The sequence below is a fragment of the Trachurus trachurus genome (genome assembly GCF_905171665.1).
Source record: "Trachurus trachurus genome assembly, chromosome: 13".
NCBI classification, from domain to species: Eukaryota; Metazoa; Chordata; class Actinopteri; order Carangiformes; family Carangidae; genus Trachurus; species Trachurus trachurus.
In genome coordinates, this window is record NC_139892.1 from 8258592 (window position 1) to 8278145 (window position 19554).

Consider the following 19554-nt stretch of genomic DNA (forward strand, 5'->3'; position numbering starts at 1 on the left):
CCGTAAACAGTAAAGTTAATCTCTTGTTTATGACAGATACGACTACACACAATACACACATCGTAACACGTGTATGGTAATCCATCGATCCACTGATTGATTATCAAAGGCTTCAAATGCACGAACGGGAGGAGGCTCGGCAAAACAGCGGAAGTGACCGGTCTTGCAGATTCGCTAAATGCAATTTTAAATCGATGAAAGTCGTATTTTGATCAACATTATGTTTCAAATTAATTATTTCACTCGTAAGCCGTGTAATAAGCGGGATAATGTACAGTTGGTCGGTTGTTATGGAGAAATAAACCTCTTCATGTTGAATGAAATGTTCCATACAACCTGTCGGGGTTTATTTCTCCATAACAACCTCCGAACTATACATTATCCCTTACTTATCTACCGCTCTGTTGATTGATTTCTCGCCGGCTGCGTTGTAAACAAATGCACATGGCCAGGACGAGGGTTAGCAAAACAGCAGAAAAGCGACCGGACTTGCATAGTTCCTCTTAAAGGACAAAAACGCGTTTAAATGTGGATGATAGGCCCAAAAACATATAAAAGGATATCTGGTGTGGACATGGTCTGAGACTTGTGGCTAAACTGCCATTTAACTCATTTCAGGGGGATCGAGCTTCACAATGAGATCGTACATAGAACAGGAGGATGGAAGAGGGAAACTAGATCTGATTTATAATCAAAGAAGATACGGCTATGAAATCATTAGTAGCAGTCGATATAGCAATTTATCAAACTATTATTTGCTCATTTAAAGCTGATGAAATTCCATGAACTGGTAAATAACAGTATTTTCTGCAAATGATGTACAAAGCTTGTGAGAAAACTTTTCCAACCAACACTGAAAAAGATTTTTTTTTTTTTTTAAAGAGAGAAAGCCATGATAACTTAAAAGGAACAGAGATCTTTGAAAACTAACTAATCTAAAATGAACACAATATTTAGAAACAATCAAAACCAGCATGTTCATGAAATACAATGAAACATGTTAATTAAATTTTGTTCTGTTCTGTTTTGTTGTGACAGGTAAATCATTTTGGGAGCTTCTCTGAGTACTTTAAATTTGATTGTAACCTAGGAACGAACAGAGAAGTGTGAGCGGCCTGGAGCTATTTTAGTTTTAATTGTATTTAATTATTTGCTTTGTTAATTAATGACTTGTCAAAGGATGACAGATTATTCTTCTTTCTGTTCCTTTTTCAGATGTTGTGTTGGCATTTGAATTGTTCCGTGTTGTTAACGAGTGAAACATACTTGAGGGCAGGTATGAACATAAAGCAAATTTGGTTTAATATTATCATAATAACATCAATATCAGATATTGTTTTGCATGTGTTTTTTAAAGGCACATTGTGTAGGAATTCCTCCCATCTGGCGTTGTGGTTGTATATCGCAAGCAACTCAATCGTATTTTTCATGCTGCATTCACGTGAAATTGGGCAGACGGACGACGGACAACAGCCGCTGCACGTAACGGCATAAACAAGCCTCTATGTAAACAAGTGGTCCGTCAGCACGAGGCAAAACAATACACGTCACAATATGTTGTCATGGCGATGTCGTATTGTTTACCTGACCCATGTTTTACCGGCTTTCTCTGGACTTCTGTGACTAAAATGACATCTGGTTTGTTAGCGACGGCCGTCTGCCCGACTGCACGTGAATGCAGCATCAGTGTAACGCTCCGTTCCTCCTCACTGCGTTACCACGGTGACTTTTCACAGACGCCACCTCGACCTGAGCCGACAGCTCCGGTGTCTCCGCTGAGTTTCCGTGGTTTCCTACCGTCACGCTGCCACTGAACGTAAAAACATGGCGACACGACATGGCAGCCAGCACCGAGCTTACCCGCTCCATGGAGATATGAATGATATGAACGGCTCATTCAGAGCTGAAAGGAACACTTCAGTTTGTTGATGGGAGTAATTATTGAGGAATGAAAAATGTACTTTTGAACGAAATAATCGATTTTCGTGAATAGATAACAGGAGAAGTTACACAATGTCCCTTTAATATTATCATAACATCAGTTACATCAATAATCAATCAGATATTCAAGTTGTTTTCTGGATTTACACCATGTTTGTGTGTTTTGCGTGTGTTTTTCAAGATTACTGACCACTCAGGGCCACCGTACTTAAAACCACAAATCGAAATGAAAGTGAAAACTAAAAACCTTGACGGTGAAATCTGATCGGACACCAAATGTCCAGTGGACTCCGACACAGCAGCAGCCTCACAGCTTCCTCGTAGTGAAGTGACTGCGAGCGGTTGTGAGAGTGGAGGTCTAACTCGGTAATCTGTCTGATTGATGACGGAGCGGCGTTTCGCCAGCAGCGTCTCCTGGAGGCTGCTGCCGACATCTGTCAGTATCCATAAGGCACAGACGACACAGCTAAAGGCCTCAGACATCCATTAGAAGATTTAATGACCATGTCTCCCCGAGAGTGCTTGTGTGTTTACGACTGTGTCACGCAGGAAGTCAAAGCGATGCAGGCGTGAGTGTGTGTGTGTGTGTGTTTGTGTGTTGAGGCTGTAAAATGTGACACCTCTCAACACAGGTGATTGGTGGGAGCAGGTCAGCAGGTGGATGTGTGCATGTTGTCATGTATGTGGGTAATATAAAAAGGTTGGTGGGTACATTTTTAGCTCCGCTCCGGGCTTTTTACATCAGTGGGTTCACCTGCCCCCACCTGCCTGACATTTTTTTCATTTTTTTTTCTCACCGGCCCAAGGGCACAGGTGGCTTTCAGATGTGGACCCATCAGTCATGAGTTATGGATGGTCGCGGTGGGACGAGGAGGCGCTCTGTGTTTCTAGGGGAACATAATGTGTGGGCATGGCTCGGTATCATGATCTGTTATACCCCGAGACATGAATAATGAAATGAGTGTTATTCCTCTGGCTGGTGCTGCTGCTCAGAGGTAAACACGACCAAGGAGAGACGTCGCCGTGCCGCTGGAAGCTAGCTGTCATATTTGTAAACACACTGATTCCTCCGCGCTCTGCGAACGAGAATCAGAGGTTTAACAGTCGGGAGGAAAAAAGAGAGAGAGAGAGAAAAAAAAAGAAAAGCTGCTGTTTCACATTCAAAGGCACGGGAGCTGTCGAGGTTTGATTCAGTGACGCTGGAGGTAATGAGAAAGTCATGCATTCATGGCTCCCGTGGATTGAGTTGCTGCTCTCGTGCACAACACAACACCTTGGATGTGACAAATCTCTGTGTGTTGTTATAGTGTGTTCTACTTAATAGGCTTTTTCTTTTTCTTTTTTTTTTTTTTACCCCTGCCGACTTCTTACCTGTACAGTCTGACACCTGCCTCCTTCTCCAGCTGAGCCCACAGCCTGTAGCACTCCTCCATCATGTGGGTGTAGAAGTCCTGCTCGTAGGCCTTGCGGATGATGCGGGTCTGGCCATGGGAGCTCCCTCGCGTGTGGGGCAGGACAAACTGGAAAACATGAGCATGACGTCATTTGGTTAAGATTAAAAAATCTTTAAGTATGTGGATGTAGGAGTCCATCTGTTACTGAATCATAACCAGCTTGATGCTGTGACTCTTACATGTAGTTTAGAGCAGGTGTAAGTTGGTTGGTGTGACAACTGGGAAAAATATTCATCACGCAACCAGGACGTAAAAATAACTATGACATTGCCTCTTGTTTAAAGCTGGGTCTCAGTTTAGGGATTAGTGATTAGTCTTAACTGTCCTTAAAACACAGTCCAATCTCTCCCAGAATTCATTGCGTTCAGGTAGAATAACATGGCAGCAAACAAAGGATCACACACTGTTAAATATACTGTAGTTATTAAAGTTTCAGTTCAGCCCAACCCACACGGAAAGAACCTATAGTTTTAATACAGGTTTGAATATATAAAATTGGCCGTTTTCATATATACGCATATATGCTATATACAGTATATATGGTGCATATATGCAGCATATATGCACAGATAAACTGCATATAGGTTTCATATATGCACATATATCCTCATGAGGATATATATATACACAGTAGCATATATATGCGTATATATGAAAACGGCCAAACATGTGCATTCATTTCATGTTTCAGGAGCCTCCTGTCTTCTGAGACATCAAACCACCAGATGTCCAGATGATGAAACTGCATTACATTACTGTTTGGCCACAGCTTTGTCACATCTACACAGTGTAACACAGCATCTGTTATTTCCGCAGCAGTGTTTCCTATTGAATAGAGCTGTTTTTCATCTAAATTATATACTGTATTTTTTTGTTTTTGTTTTACAAGTGCACTGAATCCACAGTTGCAGCTTATTGATGGTCGATTTGGTAACAAAGTCATTTCTCATTTTAATGACTGTTCTACAGCGTCTGCAGCCTCTGATCTTTATCTTGTATCTGTATTTCTTGAACTGGAAAACTTTTGCATTCCTGCTCTGACTTCAGAGAAGTTACAGAAACTAGTTCAAGTAGGCAAGTCAAAGTCAGCACCAGATGAAATGCACCAATAGATATCAATATTTTAACTAATTTTCAAAAATAAACCTGATGTGTTAAAGAGAAGGAAAAATCTGAATGTGGGATTCCTGCTCAGTGATTCTGTTGACATCTTCACACCAGCTGAGGGGGGAGGAAGGGGGATATGTGACAACCAGATAAGAGAAAACAAGACTGGGTCACAGCCTGGTCTACGGCCGGACAGTGGAGTATTTGTATTCTCTCTAGTATCAACTGGTTTCAACTCTTTATCTGTTTCAAGCCAAATCAGGACAAAGACGGCAGCCAAACACATTAAACACAGCACACACATACACATACACAAACACTCGGACATGAGTGTGTGTGTATGTTTGATGAGCAAGTTTAACAGAAGCACTTGACTAATTTTAGACCAGAGTTTAGGCTACATAAACACTAAATATCACAACATACGCAAGGTCAGGAATGATAAGGAGGGCGCTGCTGATTGGTTCTCGCTGTGTCCGAGTTCCACACATCAGAAAGTTCACATCAAAACCGTAAAAATAATATATGCAATGTTTTGTGCAAGAAAAAGTGAGGCCGGAGGTGTGTGGTGGTCTATTCTGTTTGTTATTACTATTATTATGAAATGCACTTAAGCAAACTGTGATGAGACTGAAACAGGTCATCAACACATGCAGTTATTCTAGTCACCTACAGATAAAATAACTACAAACTAATGACTAATCAATATAGTACATACACAATACAGTTAAACAAGTGGGTCAGCAGAACTCAAACCCCCAATGGGTTAATTTAACCAATCACATCAATGATGCTGCAGAAGTCAATAAGTATTTTTGTGTTGATTATATATATATATATATATATATATATATATATATATATATATATATATATATATATATATATATATATATATATATATATATATATATATATATTTACACATATTTGCAAAATTCATGATTACCGGTACCATTATTGTATATAACCCACTTTTATAATAAAATATCACCATAAATATGCACATTATATCCACATCAGGTCCAATTATGTCACCCCTCATTCCAGCATCACTATAACACAAGTTTAAAGTGCAATTAGTTTAACATGTGCAACATCAACACCTTCTAATCTTTCAATTTTAGGTCATTATTGCTTTCCTTTTTAGCTCCTTCCAATATATATATATATATATTTTTTAAAATATATTTCTATTTACTTAGCTACTAGACGTTGTCAAGTGAGATCAGGTAAAAAGGTTGAGACCCCAGGACTTTGCCCCCCAGAGCAATCAGTAGACGTTAAACACATAAGATATGATAAAAACATGATTATGAGTGTGTGATGAAATGGAATGTAATATTATGATAAAAATATTAACTGAAATAATGAATTTTGACATTAAATGTGAATAATGAAATAATGTTTAATGCACTTTTAAAAGGTCACGCCATGTAAATAGAGAAGTTGACCCACTTCACTAATTTTCTACTCACCCTCATGTCGACTAAGGGTTGGGAGAAGTTTCATAGTCATCTGTGCCTTCTAGGAGTTACAGCGGGGCTCCGCGCACCACTGCATTGCAATATGACGGTAGCGAATGGGGCTCACTTTTCTTCGTCCAAAAAGACACACCAAAAAACATCCAAATACCTCCATAGTGCTCGTCTGTAATGTCCCTCTTGTATTTGAAGCCCCAACATGAGAAATTGTTCCAAAAAAAATTAAATAAGTCTATATTTTAAGCTTGTTTGTTGCGGAAGCTCCCAGTGTCTCAGTTCACTGCTCTGCCGGTGTCAGTGCAAATCGCGCGCGGCAGAGCAGTATGGAGGTATTTGGATGTTTTTTGGTGTGTCTTTTTGGACGAGGAAAAGTGAGCCCCGTTCGCTACCATCATATGGACATACAGTGCTGCACGGACCCCCCTGTAACTCAGAGAAGGCACGGATGACTCTGAAACTTCTCCCAGCCCTTAGTCGACATGAGGGTGAGTAGAAAATGAGTGAAATTTGAATTTTGGGTGAACTATCCCTTTAAAACAATTCTTAGAAATTCTACTCAGGGCTAGTTACTGTTAGAACGAGGAATTCAGACCCTTAAACAGAGAGCTGGTCCAGTGGAGTCCTGTAACAGGGGCTTACACCGGGATCTGACAACGTGTGATGATGAACTGTTTCATGTCTATTTCAGTTTTCAGGTAAACTGTGTGTAGATCAATAAGTGGATGTTATGTCTTCAAATTAATCGTACAACAAATTAAATTGAATTTAACATAAAAATTACAATAAAAGCATCCCATTTTGTTATATATAATTTGTTTAACATGTTTTTTTGTCAGTCACTCTTTAATACGTTTTAGATTGCACCAATTAAATAACTTAAACAAATGTATGTCAATCTACAACAGTTTTGCAAATGTGATGCTTTACCCCCATGCACTCACACATACACATACTGTATATATCAGATTAAATTAACTTGTGTGGCATTTTTATGATCATTTGGAGCAGTGTTATGTAACCGACCACCATGTTTAGCCCAGCAAAGTGGCCAAAGGAGGAGGAGACTTATGAGTGACAGCTCATTAAGAAGTAGTAGATGAGTCTAGATGATCATGAATTATGAGGATCTTTTTTTTTTTTTTAATCTCTAAACCTGGAGCTGAGGTTTCAGTCTGAGTCTCAGTCTTGTAGACCTTCATGCTTGTACAGTTGTTGGTCATGTGAAGTAAACCTACTACACTTGTCCCTCCGGTGCAGTCTGCTGCAGAAAGTCTCAGAGCACAAAGTTGAGTGTGTGACACACCTGCTCCAGCAGAAGAGTCCTCTGGTTGTTCTTCGCCAGTTGATAGGCCGTGAAGGAGCCCTGCACGCCGGCCCCGATCACTATGCACTCATACTCCCCTGTAGTCGACATGGCAGCTATATTTAGCAGTGACGGACAACAAGCGCTCCCACTTCTCCCCTACTCAACAAGCTGGAACAGTGACGCCCCTTACGAGTGGAGGAGGAACCGGAGGAACCTGAGAACCGGAGAGTTGTTGCATTCAGCCCTGAGCGCTGTCTGCCAGGAGGGTTAAGGTGCAGGATCTGCACCTGCCCCAGTTTTAGACTGCAGGGATATAAGAGGACATAAGAGCCTGTCAGTCATGGTGCAGGGCAAATAACGCTTTAACTACTGTAGCCCATAAAAAACATTGTTTAATAAATTTTAGCCAATGTTGCACCTGTTCCTCTATGATTTTACTGAGCTTCATGTAAATGACACACAGCAAACTAAGTTATAATGAAAAGCAAAAATTTATAATACACAAAACATTAAAACTGAGGTTTAAAAAGTGTTGATAAAAATGATACATCACATAAAGCAAAGTTATCCAAATAAATGAGTAAATTTAATTAATAAAATAATTAATTAATGAATTATACATTTCTCTGGGCGCTTTTTTAAATGTAGTATCACACAGCAGTGAGCAGTTAATTGCTACTGTGCATTGTCAGCAGCGTTGAAGAAGTTGCAGAACTAAAGACCAACGGGTTCAGGGTGTGAAATGGAAAAAACAGTCAAAAATGCACAACAGAGTGAGAGTTGAAAAGGTTTCAGCTGCGACGGCTCGGTTATATTTAACTGCTCAAAGCTGAAAGGATGTGCGTGACAACCAATAAACAGAATCATTTTACAGAAGAAGATTTATGAGCAGTTATTAATAGTTTGCAAATGCACTTTTTTTCTCCCCTCAACAGCTCAGTTAATACATGACATATTGCATTCAGGCCATTTGCAGCAGTGCTGTTATTGCCCTTTCTCAACAGATAACCTGTTACACTTACATAATGATGAACGGCCTCCAGAGTCCAGAGGTCACTCCTCTGCAGTGGAGAGGGTGGAGGTGGAGTACATGGTGGTTGTGAGGGCAGCTTTGTGGCCTTTAGGAATAAATTCATGACAAACAACTCACGATAACAAACTGGAAATGTGAAGTGATTTTTGTATGACACACACGTCTTTATATTCACATTCGGTTTCATGGACTGCAGCCTGATGCAGCAGAACAGATGCACCATTTGTGACTGTTTGTGCACACACATAAGAAGTGACAGTTTGTGTGTTATGCACAGATTTATCTTTCATATAATGTGCAAATATCAAAAATGAGCACAATACAGTGGGAGCAGGGGAAAGACGGGATGGGAGGACAATAGAAATTTAGAAACAGTGACTGACTGGCACTGTTAGTGGACTGTACATGTCTTTACCGCCTGATTGGTGGTGGTAAAATAACCTTAATAACCATAATCAAGCCTCATCTCACTGTCAGTGCTGTAGCTACTCTTGCAAGATTTTCCAACTGCAATTTTATGCAACTGCATAATTAATAAATTGAGTTAATGGGGAACCTAGGCGTGATACTGTAGGTGTCTGTATGTAACCTATGCAGATGTGTTACATGATTGCACTTCCATGTTTCTTTGATGTAGCCTACTCCTTGTTGACACATTTGTTTTGTGTAATCCCTGTCTCTTTCTGTAGGTTTGGCTGAGACCAAAGGAACATTTTCCTGCCTTGGCTGGACATTAAAGTTAGTTTTTTTCTTTTTTCATTTCTATTTTTGGACTGATTTATTTCGAATGAATCCAATGATCAAACTTTAAAGGGACAACGAGGAGTTTTGGAAAAGCGAAGCGTTTTCACACTACATTATGAGCCTCCGCGCGCACCGTATTCTTTGACCGGCGCAAGACGGACTCATGTTTTCATTCATCAATAATTAAAGTCAGAGGTTCAAAGATGTTCACATACCGTCGTAGTTCCGACCATAAACGGCGATTCGGCGGCGTTATTCTCATGACTCGCCACGAAGGAAACGCTGGTCGGCTCGCCCAGCATTTCCGCCACCACTAATAATAACAAAATAACGATAGAGACAGAACGATATATTTATCGAAAATGGGCCCATTAACAAGTGTGGGTAGCGGAGATTCATCCACATTAACGTGAGACTTTTTTATAACTGAATAGAAACTCCTCGTTGTCCCTTTAAACCCAAACCACACAGAACCCAGTACAGTCCACCTTTTGGCGAGGAGTTGGTCATCTCACTTTAGAGCCTCTATGGAGGATCTTTGGAACAACAGCGCCTTCACGTCACAGCAGCGCGAGAACGTTACCTCCATCAATCAACGCAGGTGTATCGACGTCACTGTCCTGAGATCAGTGAGCGACGTTGTCATTTCGAACGTCCCTACGTCACTCTAACGTAGCTACGTACTGTAACTACCTGGAGATGAAGCTCAGCGCCCAAACTTTTGGAATAATTACCCTGACATGAGCTCAACACCTCATTGGCTTAGGAAAAATGACGCTTGAGATCTTTCTACGCTGCCTGGTTTGATACTTTAGGCTACACTGTAAAGTTTACAGTCGTCGTCAATATTAAGTGGAGATAGGAACAACTTTTGTCACCACGGGATACCACACCGGAAAGGACAACAATGGCGGACGCCACTCTGTTTCTGAAATCTTCATGGGTGAGTGAATATAGGCTACTTTTTACTTCTTTTTTTTGGCCACTGCTGACTTGGTCATTGCTTGTATCGTTGTTGTTGTGATAGTTTCTGTCTGTTTCACCTCTCTCTTTCTCTGCGGTTGCCTAATTAGCAGCTTTAGTTTGTCTGTGATGTGTTTGCTGCTGTGGTCTGGTAGCTACTGTTACTGTAGGGTTATTATGACAACTCAGAAAATATGCACTGTTGAGTTGGGTGATGATCTGTGTGTCAAAGTTTGCCTTGTTATTGGTCCATTCCCATCTTTTATTGGTCTCATCTCTATTGCTATTTGTTTTATACATTTTTTAATGTCACATCTGCAATCTGATTATAATCATTCTGATGGAAATTCCAACTCCACTGTTCACATGGACGTGAAATAAAGTGATCTGATTAACATGCATCAAGCAGTTAATCAGAATAAATTCACTATGACAGTGAAGTTTTGCTGACCTGTTGCCTTCTCTATATCATGTGCTGCGTTACTTTTGTTTCTGGTTTTCTCTTTAATGAAGCTGCAGCTGCACAGCAGTTTATAGGCCGACTTCTCTTGTGATCTGTGTGGGGGGGTCGGCTACAGCAGGACCCTCACAAAACAGCTATGGTTCATTTTGTGCAGTAGGACTACTTTGATCAGATTAACCCTGTAGGCTACATGGATCTTGATCCATAAACCCACCGGCATAAACCACCAATTTGATCGGAAGGACATTTCTTTCCGAATCAGCCTGTTTGAATTCAAATTTTCCAAACAACGTGTTTGGATCCGCATTTATTCCCATTTTATTCCCATTATTTGTGTCCATCCATGTACAGTAAACAGTAGGTGGTTTAGAGGGACACTTTTTCCTCTTTCTGAATAAATCCATTCTGAATGAGTCTAACTGTTTATATGTGATAGCCTATGATCTAATCCAATCGGGTTTTTACATGCCTATATCGTCTTTTTTTATTTGGCTGAGTCTGCTCAGGTTCGGGATGAGAATTAATGCTACAGTAGTGAGCCGCATGAAGTCTGGGCGCATGAAGTCTTTCATTTGGTTTGGACCGATTGTAATCAGAATAGTAAACCCAGCTACTGACTGTTGATTTGAGCTAAACCGCAACTGAACCAGAGAAAAAAACTACTCATGCACTGATCCAGCTCCATACAAACCTCTTGTAGGATCATTTACATGCTGATAATAAGACTCACAGGTTTGGTGTTGATGTTCTTGGCATCTGTCTCTTCTGGGGGCCACAGCAGTTTTGTTGACAAATTTCAGCTTCATTCATTGATTTTTTCCACCACCACCACCATCACATCACACCTCCTCTCATTCTGTGGACAGCTGCAGCCTCAGTCTGAACGGCTCTCATTTGCAATCAATCAGTGTTGAGATGGCTCATCCCCACTGACCTCAGCCACACAGCAACAATAGAGTGGTAAAACGCAGCCTGGCCTCTAAAACCCATGTAACTTAACCATGAGTCTGATTTACACAAGCAGCCGCTGATGGGAACGCTGACAAAGCAGTTCCAGTCTATGGTATGCTCTTCTTCTGCACTGAAATCTGCAATATCAACTCACAATAAAGAAAATGGCAGAGTCTCAATGTTTCTGAAATTGTAGCATAGAAAAAAAGAAAACATTGAGGAATGTGAAATTCTGACTTATTCTACAGAGTATGTCCATTGCTGCAGGCATGATGGGAATGAATCAGTGTTTTAAATCCCCTGGAAAGAATTTCTATGAAATTTACATGATCTTCAATTTTTGATGTAAACATTTTTTTTTCTTCCTTTGGGCAGTTTACTGTTGACCTTTGTTTTCTGAGTTCATTCACTGCACCCGAGCTGCTGATATTTAAATATGAAGTAGAAAACTGGGGGTGTTGTGAGAAACTTTGGACCAGTAGTGTTACTAGTGTAGGCCTCTCTGCTTTACACCCACTCTCAAGCACTTTGTACTCGTGATAATATCATCTTTTATTCTCGTAATGCGGTTGGTTTCAGTTACACACCGCTCATTCAGTTTTCTCAGAGTGAGAGAACATGAACCCATGTTGATCTGAGGAACTTATTTACAATGGATGAGTTGAAACTTCAACCTGATGGACCAATGTCAGTCATCAGGAGACAAGACTAAATTAAACATTAGCTACCTTTAAATAGTAAATACAACATATCTTCCTGTTTTTGTTGTTTTTGAATACTTTTGATTTTATCTTTAGAAAAATATTCACCAAACCTTTTTTACTGCCTTTTTTTTAACTTCACCTATATGAGCTGACAATTGTTTTTTCACTTTAACCTCCTTTATTAAAGGACAATTCCGGACAAATTCAACCTGGGGCTATAGTTTCCTAATATTTTAGGTCTAAAATATTTTCTTTTTAACTCATTGAGTGCCAACCACGTAATTTCTCGTTTTTCGTTCCCATGCGTTGAGTGCCAACAACGTAATTTTACGTTTTTTGCTTTTTTTTTTAATTATGAAAATAGACACTTTAATACACATTATATGTAAATTTGGGGACTCTACGACGAGGAGAACTGAAATAGATGACGATCAAAGTCACATGACAGCTCATGATCTGGAAGTTTTTATCATAACTCTGCTTCTGCAAACGAGTTCTGCATGCAGATGCAGCAGCTGCTCTGCTCTCACCCGCGCTGCTGCTCCAGCTGCTCGAGCTGCTCGGAGCTGAACCAGGAAGCTCTCAGCCGACAGTCCGCCTGGTCTTCAGCTGGAGCAACACCGTGTCCTCCCCAAAGTCCTCCCGCGGTAAAATCTGATGGTCTCTGGACCAAAGCAGACCGGCATCACCGACCCGTACCACAGAAGGACCGCGACCACCGGCGGGACCGGTCTTCCCGAGCCGCGGTGGCCGACTGACCCTCACGCTCCGTGGCGAGAAGCTGTGACACGGCACGGTGCGTCTGTGTTATTGTTGTTTAGTGGCGCCCCCCCCGCCCCCGCTGGTGGTTTTGTGAATAGAACAACCATTGTTGTATATATTTATCTTATACGAGCCCTTTGATCCAGAAATGCGAGTGTCAGAAGAGCGACAGACACAAACAGCGCACCTTTCATAAAAGACGCTCTATCTCCTTTTCTAGAAAAAAAGGAGGGATTTTGGTGAAACCCAGCCATGTTTAGCTTGACTTTTCTCAGGAACGGAGGCACGTAGAAACAAACGGTTTGTGGCCACTTGAAGCATTAAGTTAAACCTTTCAATTGAGCCACAGTATGTGTTGGTGGCAATAATATAGAATACACTGTGGCTCTACATAAAAAGTCAAAAATGGTCTAAATTGCCGGTACACTTGACTAAAACTTTGGAAAGGAGCGCGGCACTCAATGAGTTAAATGGTCCTGTTTTGTCCGGTCTTCCCTGTTTAGACTGTTTACATCCCTCAAAACTGCAATTTTGTCCACAAATAGCGTCAGATGGCTTTAAACATAGAAGACGACATGTTTGGAAACAGAGCTGTAATACAAAGTCTCATGACGTCTTGCGTGAGCTCGCGAAGTCTCTCGTGAGAGTCAAGTTGACGGCTAACTTTGTTTACAGGTCGTTTGAAGCTTGTTTTTATCAACAAAGGAATATCAACTCAGAGCCACAACGTCTTGACTCTTGTGCGAGATTTTGTATTACAGCTCTGTTTACAAACATGTCTGCTTGCTTGAAGTGAAGCTATCTGACGTTGTCTGTGGAAAAAATTGCGGTTCTGAGGGATGGAACAGGAGACATTAAAAAGGAAATCTTCGGTTCTTCTTTTAGACCTAAAATATAAGGAAACTACAGCTCCAGGTTGAGTTTGCCTGGAATTGTCCTTTAACATATTGGGCACCAATATACACAAAAAGTTTTGTAAAATGACCAGAAAAATGACAAATTTATCGAGAAAAAAAAAAATCCGCCTGCTCATCTCATCCTACTTTTACTCTATAAATATTTTTGTACGATAAAAAAATAAACACTTTCATATATAAAAATAAACACTCTCATCTCTGGTTTTACATGGTCGTCAATGTCAAACGAAAACTGGGAGAGAGTTTCAAATCTGCACTTTCCTGTGAAGTTGACAGCTCCAGGTGAGCTACTTTTTTTGTAATGGCGCTTTGAAACCGTCACGTGATCATGGACGTATAGGGTTAAAGTTGTATACTGAAGCTTTTGTGTTGTAGGTATTAAAGGGATAGGTCACTCAAAATTGAAATTTCCAATTGTCCATATGACGGTTGCAAATGGATACCACTAGGGATGTCACGATTATAAAATTTCTTGGTACGATTATTGTCAGAGAAATAATCACGGTGTTAACGATTATCACGATTATTATGCACTAATTAATTTCACAAAACTATGAATGTGTAAAATCAAATGTAGTCAAAATATAATTATATTACTCATTGTTTACACAAAATATCTCAAGCATCTATTAATATATGACCAATTCTTAATCCTCGAGGGGAAGTGTTTGAAATACAGGACATAAATTGTCATCTATACCAAATGTTTATGTTTATTTTAATAGTTTTTTGTTTTTGTTTTTTTTAATTACAAATGACACGCTAACATTTAAATTCCTACCAATTCAATGTTACGTACATTAAATGGACCAGTATCTGTGCATTTACCTTTATTTTGGCGCACACATCTTTTTTTGAAAGTGACGGTATTTAGGAATCTTTACGATTAATTAATTGTGGCGTTTAATACCACGATTAATTGTGAAAACAAGTAATCGTGACATTCCTAGATACCACTTTTCTTCGTAACAAAAAGACACACCAAAAAACATCCAAATACCTCCATAGTGCTTGTATGTAATGTCTGTCTTGTATTGAAGCCCCAAAATGCGAAATTGTTCCGAAAACAATTAAATAAGTCTATATTTTAAGCTTGTTTGTAACGGAAGCTCCTCTTCCTGGTCCGTCCAAATCTTGCGAGATTTGCGCCGGCGTCAGTGCGATTACTGACGCCGGCGCAACCACGGATAACTCTGAAACTTCTTCCAGCCCTTAGTCGACATGAGGGTGAGTAGATAATGAGTGCAATTTTAATTTTGGGTGAACTATCCTTTTAATTGAGGCGTTTGAGATCCTCTGTATTTTCCTCACTTGAACCATACAGTAGAGTAGCTGCAGGGTTACGAGATCTGCTAATGACGCCAACGGGGCAAAAAGCACAAGTCCCTAACAAGGTGCAGCATGTTTTTGTCACCTTTCGATGAAAGAGGTCGTACCCGCACCTGGAGTTTGTTATGTCAGAATGAATTGTGGGTAAACAGCGGGCTTTGTGTGTGGGGGAGATGGCCTCTGTTTCACCCGCCTCCTCAGGACAGCAGGGCTGAGCAGATGGACGGTGAGGCAGGACAGACCTGTGGAGGGTCAGATGGTCAAACACCCCGCTGTTCCACCGTGTCACACACACACACACACATGCACACACACAAAGTGCGAACCTCCCCACAGCCTCCGTCCTGCTCCATCACGCCACACAACATTAACTCAGCGCGCCGCATTCGTCTCCTCTGTGTCCAGTAAAAAGGACCGTAGCAGTAATGTTGCATGTATCAGCGCATTCGGCTCAAACTGCATATGCTTCCATATTGCCAAACAGCTCTCAGTGCACGCTGTAGTGGTTTCCATTCAGGCAGCAGCTCCACTTCTATCAGACACATGAAACACAATGATAGGAATATAGAAGAAAAAACAGACAAGAATTTCAAATTGCATTGATTTTATTTTATATTGCAATATTTGGGCTGGGCTATATTCAGATATTACATTTTAGATGTTGCCCAAGTGTAATTATCACTAGATTATCATGATACAAAAAGAACTAGAAAACCTTTATTGCACTGTGAAAAATAAAACAAGTCTCTGTTGGTGCATTTGGGTTAAAAACAATTAAAAGGAGACAGCTTCTGATTGTAGCATCTGAACCACGCATCCACCAGAAACCTATAAAAGAAGGCATGAATGGAAAGGCAGAATATAGTAAACATGCACAGGCTTAATTGATAATTATGGTCAGATTTGATTTCCGTGGTGTATTTTTTTTAAGTCTTGTTTGCAGAGTTGAGTCACACGAGCCTTTTTTTAGTGACTCTCCGAAGCTCCACAGAAAGATAAAGTGAGACATCAGAGTGCTGTTTATGATCTGGGAGTCTGACTGGGCCACTGAAATCACCATCTGCTGCTAGTGAAAGTTTATTTCCTCTGTGCACATGGCGCCGACTTGCTGCTGAGGCCCCAGCGGTCCACGACGTCCCTCAGCTGTGGTGGGATATGATGAACGGCGTACGCCTCCTTGTTTCGAGGAAAGGGGGGAGAAAAAAAAGAAAGAAAACACCCTCTGCTCTGCAGCACGGAGAGAAAATGCAGCGTCAGGGCATTTTCACTAAGCAATGCCACTGTCCCTGACACCAGGGATCCTGGAGGCAGGAGGAAGGAATGATGCTTCTGCGGCACAAAGTGCCCCCGTCGCCCCTTGTTAGATTGACTTTGATGATTTGAATATTGAACAAGGGCATGTGTTCAGGCTGATCTTTGTGATTTTAAGAGGATTTTGAATTGTAATCCTTTTTTAATTCTTTGTGCTGATGAGATGTCGAATTATAGTTTGGTAAAAACCAACAATTATAGATAAATAATTTCCTAGGCCTTTTAAATCCAGTGTCAGAGGACTTAAGTCATCAAGTCACACTTAAGTCATGAAAAACCTAATTAAGGTTTAAAATACAGGTTTTTACTGCTGATGAGTGATTCATGAAGATTTATCCAGGGAATACTCCCTAGGGTTTTTTATTGGGGTATGATTTTGTAAAAAGTACTTTTCAAGACATTCATGCCCATTGATGTGTTCTTAAAACAGGCTATTGGTTTCTGTCATTGTTTATTTTGTCCATACTGGACTTTAGAAGATTTATCCAAAGATATTGTTTCAATGAAAGTAAAGTACAAGTCCATACTGTAAGGTCCCATTCTTTAAAAATATACACTCCAGAATTGATCTTAAGCTGATATGATGCTGAATTAGACAAATAAACTGATTTCCCTGTTTCTGTGAGTGTGCTCTCTGTGACACAGAAACAATAGCGATAATAATAGTCATTTTGCAGCATGATAAGTAATTCTTTCTATAGCACCTGTCACAGCACATACAGACACAACATGCTTCACGTTGAATAACAAGACGATAACAAGGCAACAGAAAACAAAGTGCAGATTAGTCCTGCCACAATCATGACATTTTAGTGACGATTAATTGGCATACAAATAATTGCGATTAATGATTTTATTGTATTTTTCAGATAATTTTATGCCACTATTCTAGTATAAGCCTAAACATAGTTTAATAATACACATACACCTTATGAAGAAGAATAACAAGAAGATACATTTATTGGAACTGAACACTGAAACATGTATTTCTGCAACTAAATTCATGACGCTAATGTTGATAGATGCACATTGGATATTAGAAGTTAAACTACTCGAGATAAACAGTTTGTGGCTCCAAAAAAAAAAAAAAAAAAAAAAGTTTGTGGCTCCACTCCTGTGTCATTAAACCATAGAAGAAGAAGTGGGCGCAACATGATGATGTCATTAAAAGAGGACCAGTCAAACCTCAAATAAGTAGTGATGGAAAAATGACATTTCTGTTAGTTTCATCCAGCTGTTTTTATACAGATGAGTGGAAACTGTTTTAACAATCATGCAAAATAATTGCGATCAGGCGATGATGTAATAATTGTGACAGGCCTAGCTGATAAGCACTCATGTAAAACGTTGATTTTTTCTAATTTGTCAGGTTTAAAAGACAGATACAGCTGAATATCATCAGTGTAAAACTGCTGATCAAGAGGCCCAGGGGCGGCATGTCGAGAGCCCATTGGATTTGTAGCGCAGTTAGAAATCATAAAGCTGGGATGTTTATAATAGTAGTAGCCTAATAAACAGACCTTCGTGTGAAAAAGACATAAAATCACCATAAAAACATATGAAAAACACTACTGTGAAATGAGATGGCATTATAATAAAACAATAAAGTAGAAAATAGAACATATACAAAAGAATAAACACAATGCATGAACATTTCCGTCAAGATGAAACACCATTATCTCACTGTGTAAATGCACAGCTGTGTTGCAGTGTTTTTTTTTTATACTGACAGTGAGAATGTGTCACATTGTTCAGACTGACAGGCGCTGCTCTGGACCACATCACGCTGCAGCAGTTTTAGAAAACAAAGTACAATGTGAAAAACTGACTTTTTATTTATTTATTTATTTTTTAATACAGAGTGTGACAAACTGCTGTTTACATGGCGGTGCTAATTAGATCAGTTCTCTGCCCACACAGCAGCAGGATCGGCTGGTCACTCATTACTGTTATAATAGTGATGGTGAATGGTCAGCTTGCTGCTCTTTGTGAGTCATTATATGCTAATAGTGTTTTTTTTTTGTAATAACTATGTGTGATTATAACAAAGCCAACTTAATTTATGACAATGTCCATCACATCACTTATATTATTGCTGAATTATACAACGTTTCTATTGTAGTGGGGTGAAAATTGAGGGTGTTTTGAATTATGTAATTAATTGTCATTGATATAAACAGTGTAGACAAAAATAAAATAAAGAAAGAAAAAGAAAAAACACCTCACAGTGTAACACAATATAAAAAGCACCACAAACTGTCCTGAACATTACTGACCTTCATGCAGGGGGGATTTACTGCTGGGCTGCCAGGTGTTCCTAATAAACTGCAGTCTGGCTCTTATTTTGCTTCAGTCTTCGTGGCCTTCGATGACTTTTTATTAGGGACCAACTTGCTCCTTTATCACAGATGGGGCCAGTTAAACAGTGCGCTGTACGTGGCCTTTATTACATTTCCTTTATTGGAAATACGACGACATTTCCTCTGGCACACGTTTCGTTTTTATTAGACCCAAAACCGTCCGGACGTCCGTTGTTCCAATGTACTGTACTGTATGAGCTGCTTCGAGGCATTGACTCGCTGCATTTATTTCATCATTTAGCAGACACAGCAAAAAAGATTTTAAAAATTGAGTTTTAGAGTTATAATATCTCTGACATATGTTAATGTCACACTCACTGACGCTATAAGATTTCTCAGTATTTGGCTGCCTGAATAGATGATTAGGCAGAAAATCCATGACATAAGCTTCATTTTGAGAAAAGGTCACGCAAAAACAAAAAGCCAACGCTGTGTTGGGAGACTGGAGTACTACTCCACCACTGCTGCTATTTACCTGGCATTTACTGCCGGCAATGTATTCTGAGTCATATATATTCTTCAAATATCAAGCAGCTCTTGTAAATATTCATGACGATCGCCCAAACCGACAGGACAAGAGTCTGCTCGGGAAACGTTTAATGAATAACTGAAGCCGAATGAATAATGAACAGCTTGTCCCTCCCACCCACCATCCACCATCCACCCTCCACCCTATAGTTTCAGGTGGAGACGGTTGTGGTGTCGTCCTCTTTGTCGTTGTGCTA

The 19554-nt window shown here is 40.0% G+C and overlaps 1 protein-coding gene across 1 annotated transcript in view; it reads right to left on the reverse strand.

The window, feature by feature from the left end:
- pipox (pipecolic acid oxidase) overlaps window positions 1-7465 on the reverse strand; it is a 40053-nt gene extending 32588 nt beyond the window's left edge. The window contains exons 1-2 of the mRNA XM_083985018.1: window positions 7290-7465; window positions 3313-3461 (exon numbers count right to left, since the gene is read on the reverse strand). Coding sequence (XP_083841144.1) covers window positions 3313-3461; window positions 7290-7400 — 260 coding nt within the window. The 5' untranslated portion in view covers window positions 7401-7465. The remainder of the gene's footprint in view (window positions 1-3312; window positions 3462-7289) is intronic.
- Between the last annotated feature and the right edge of the window lie 12089 nt (window positions 7466-19554).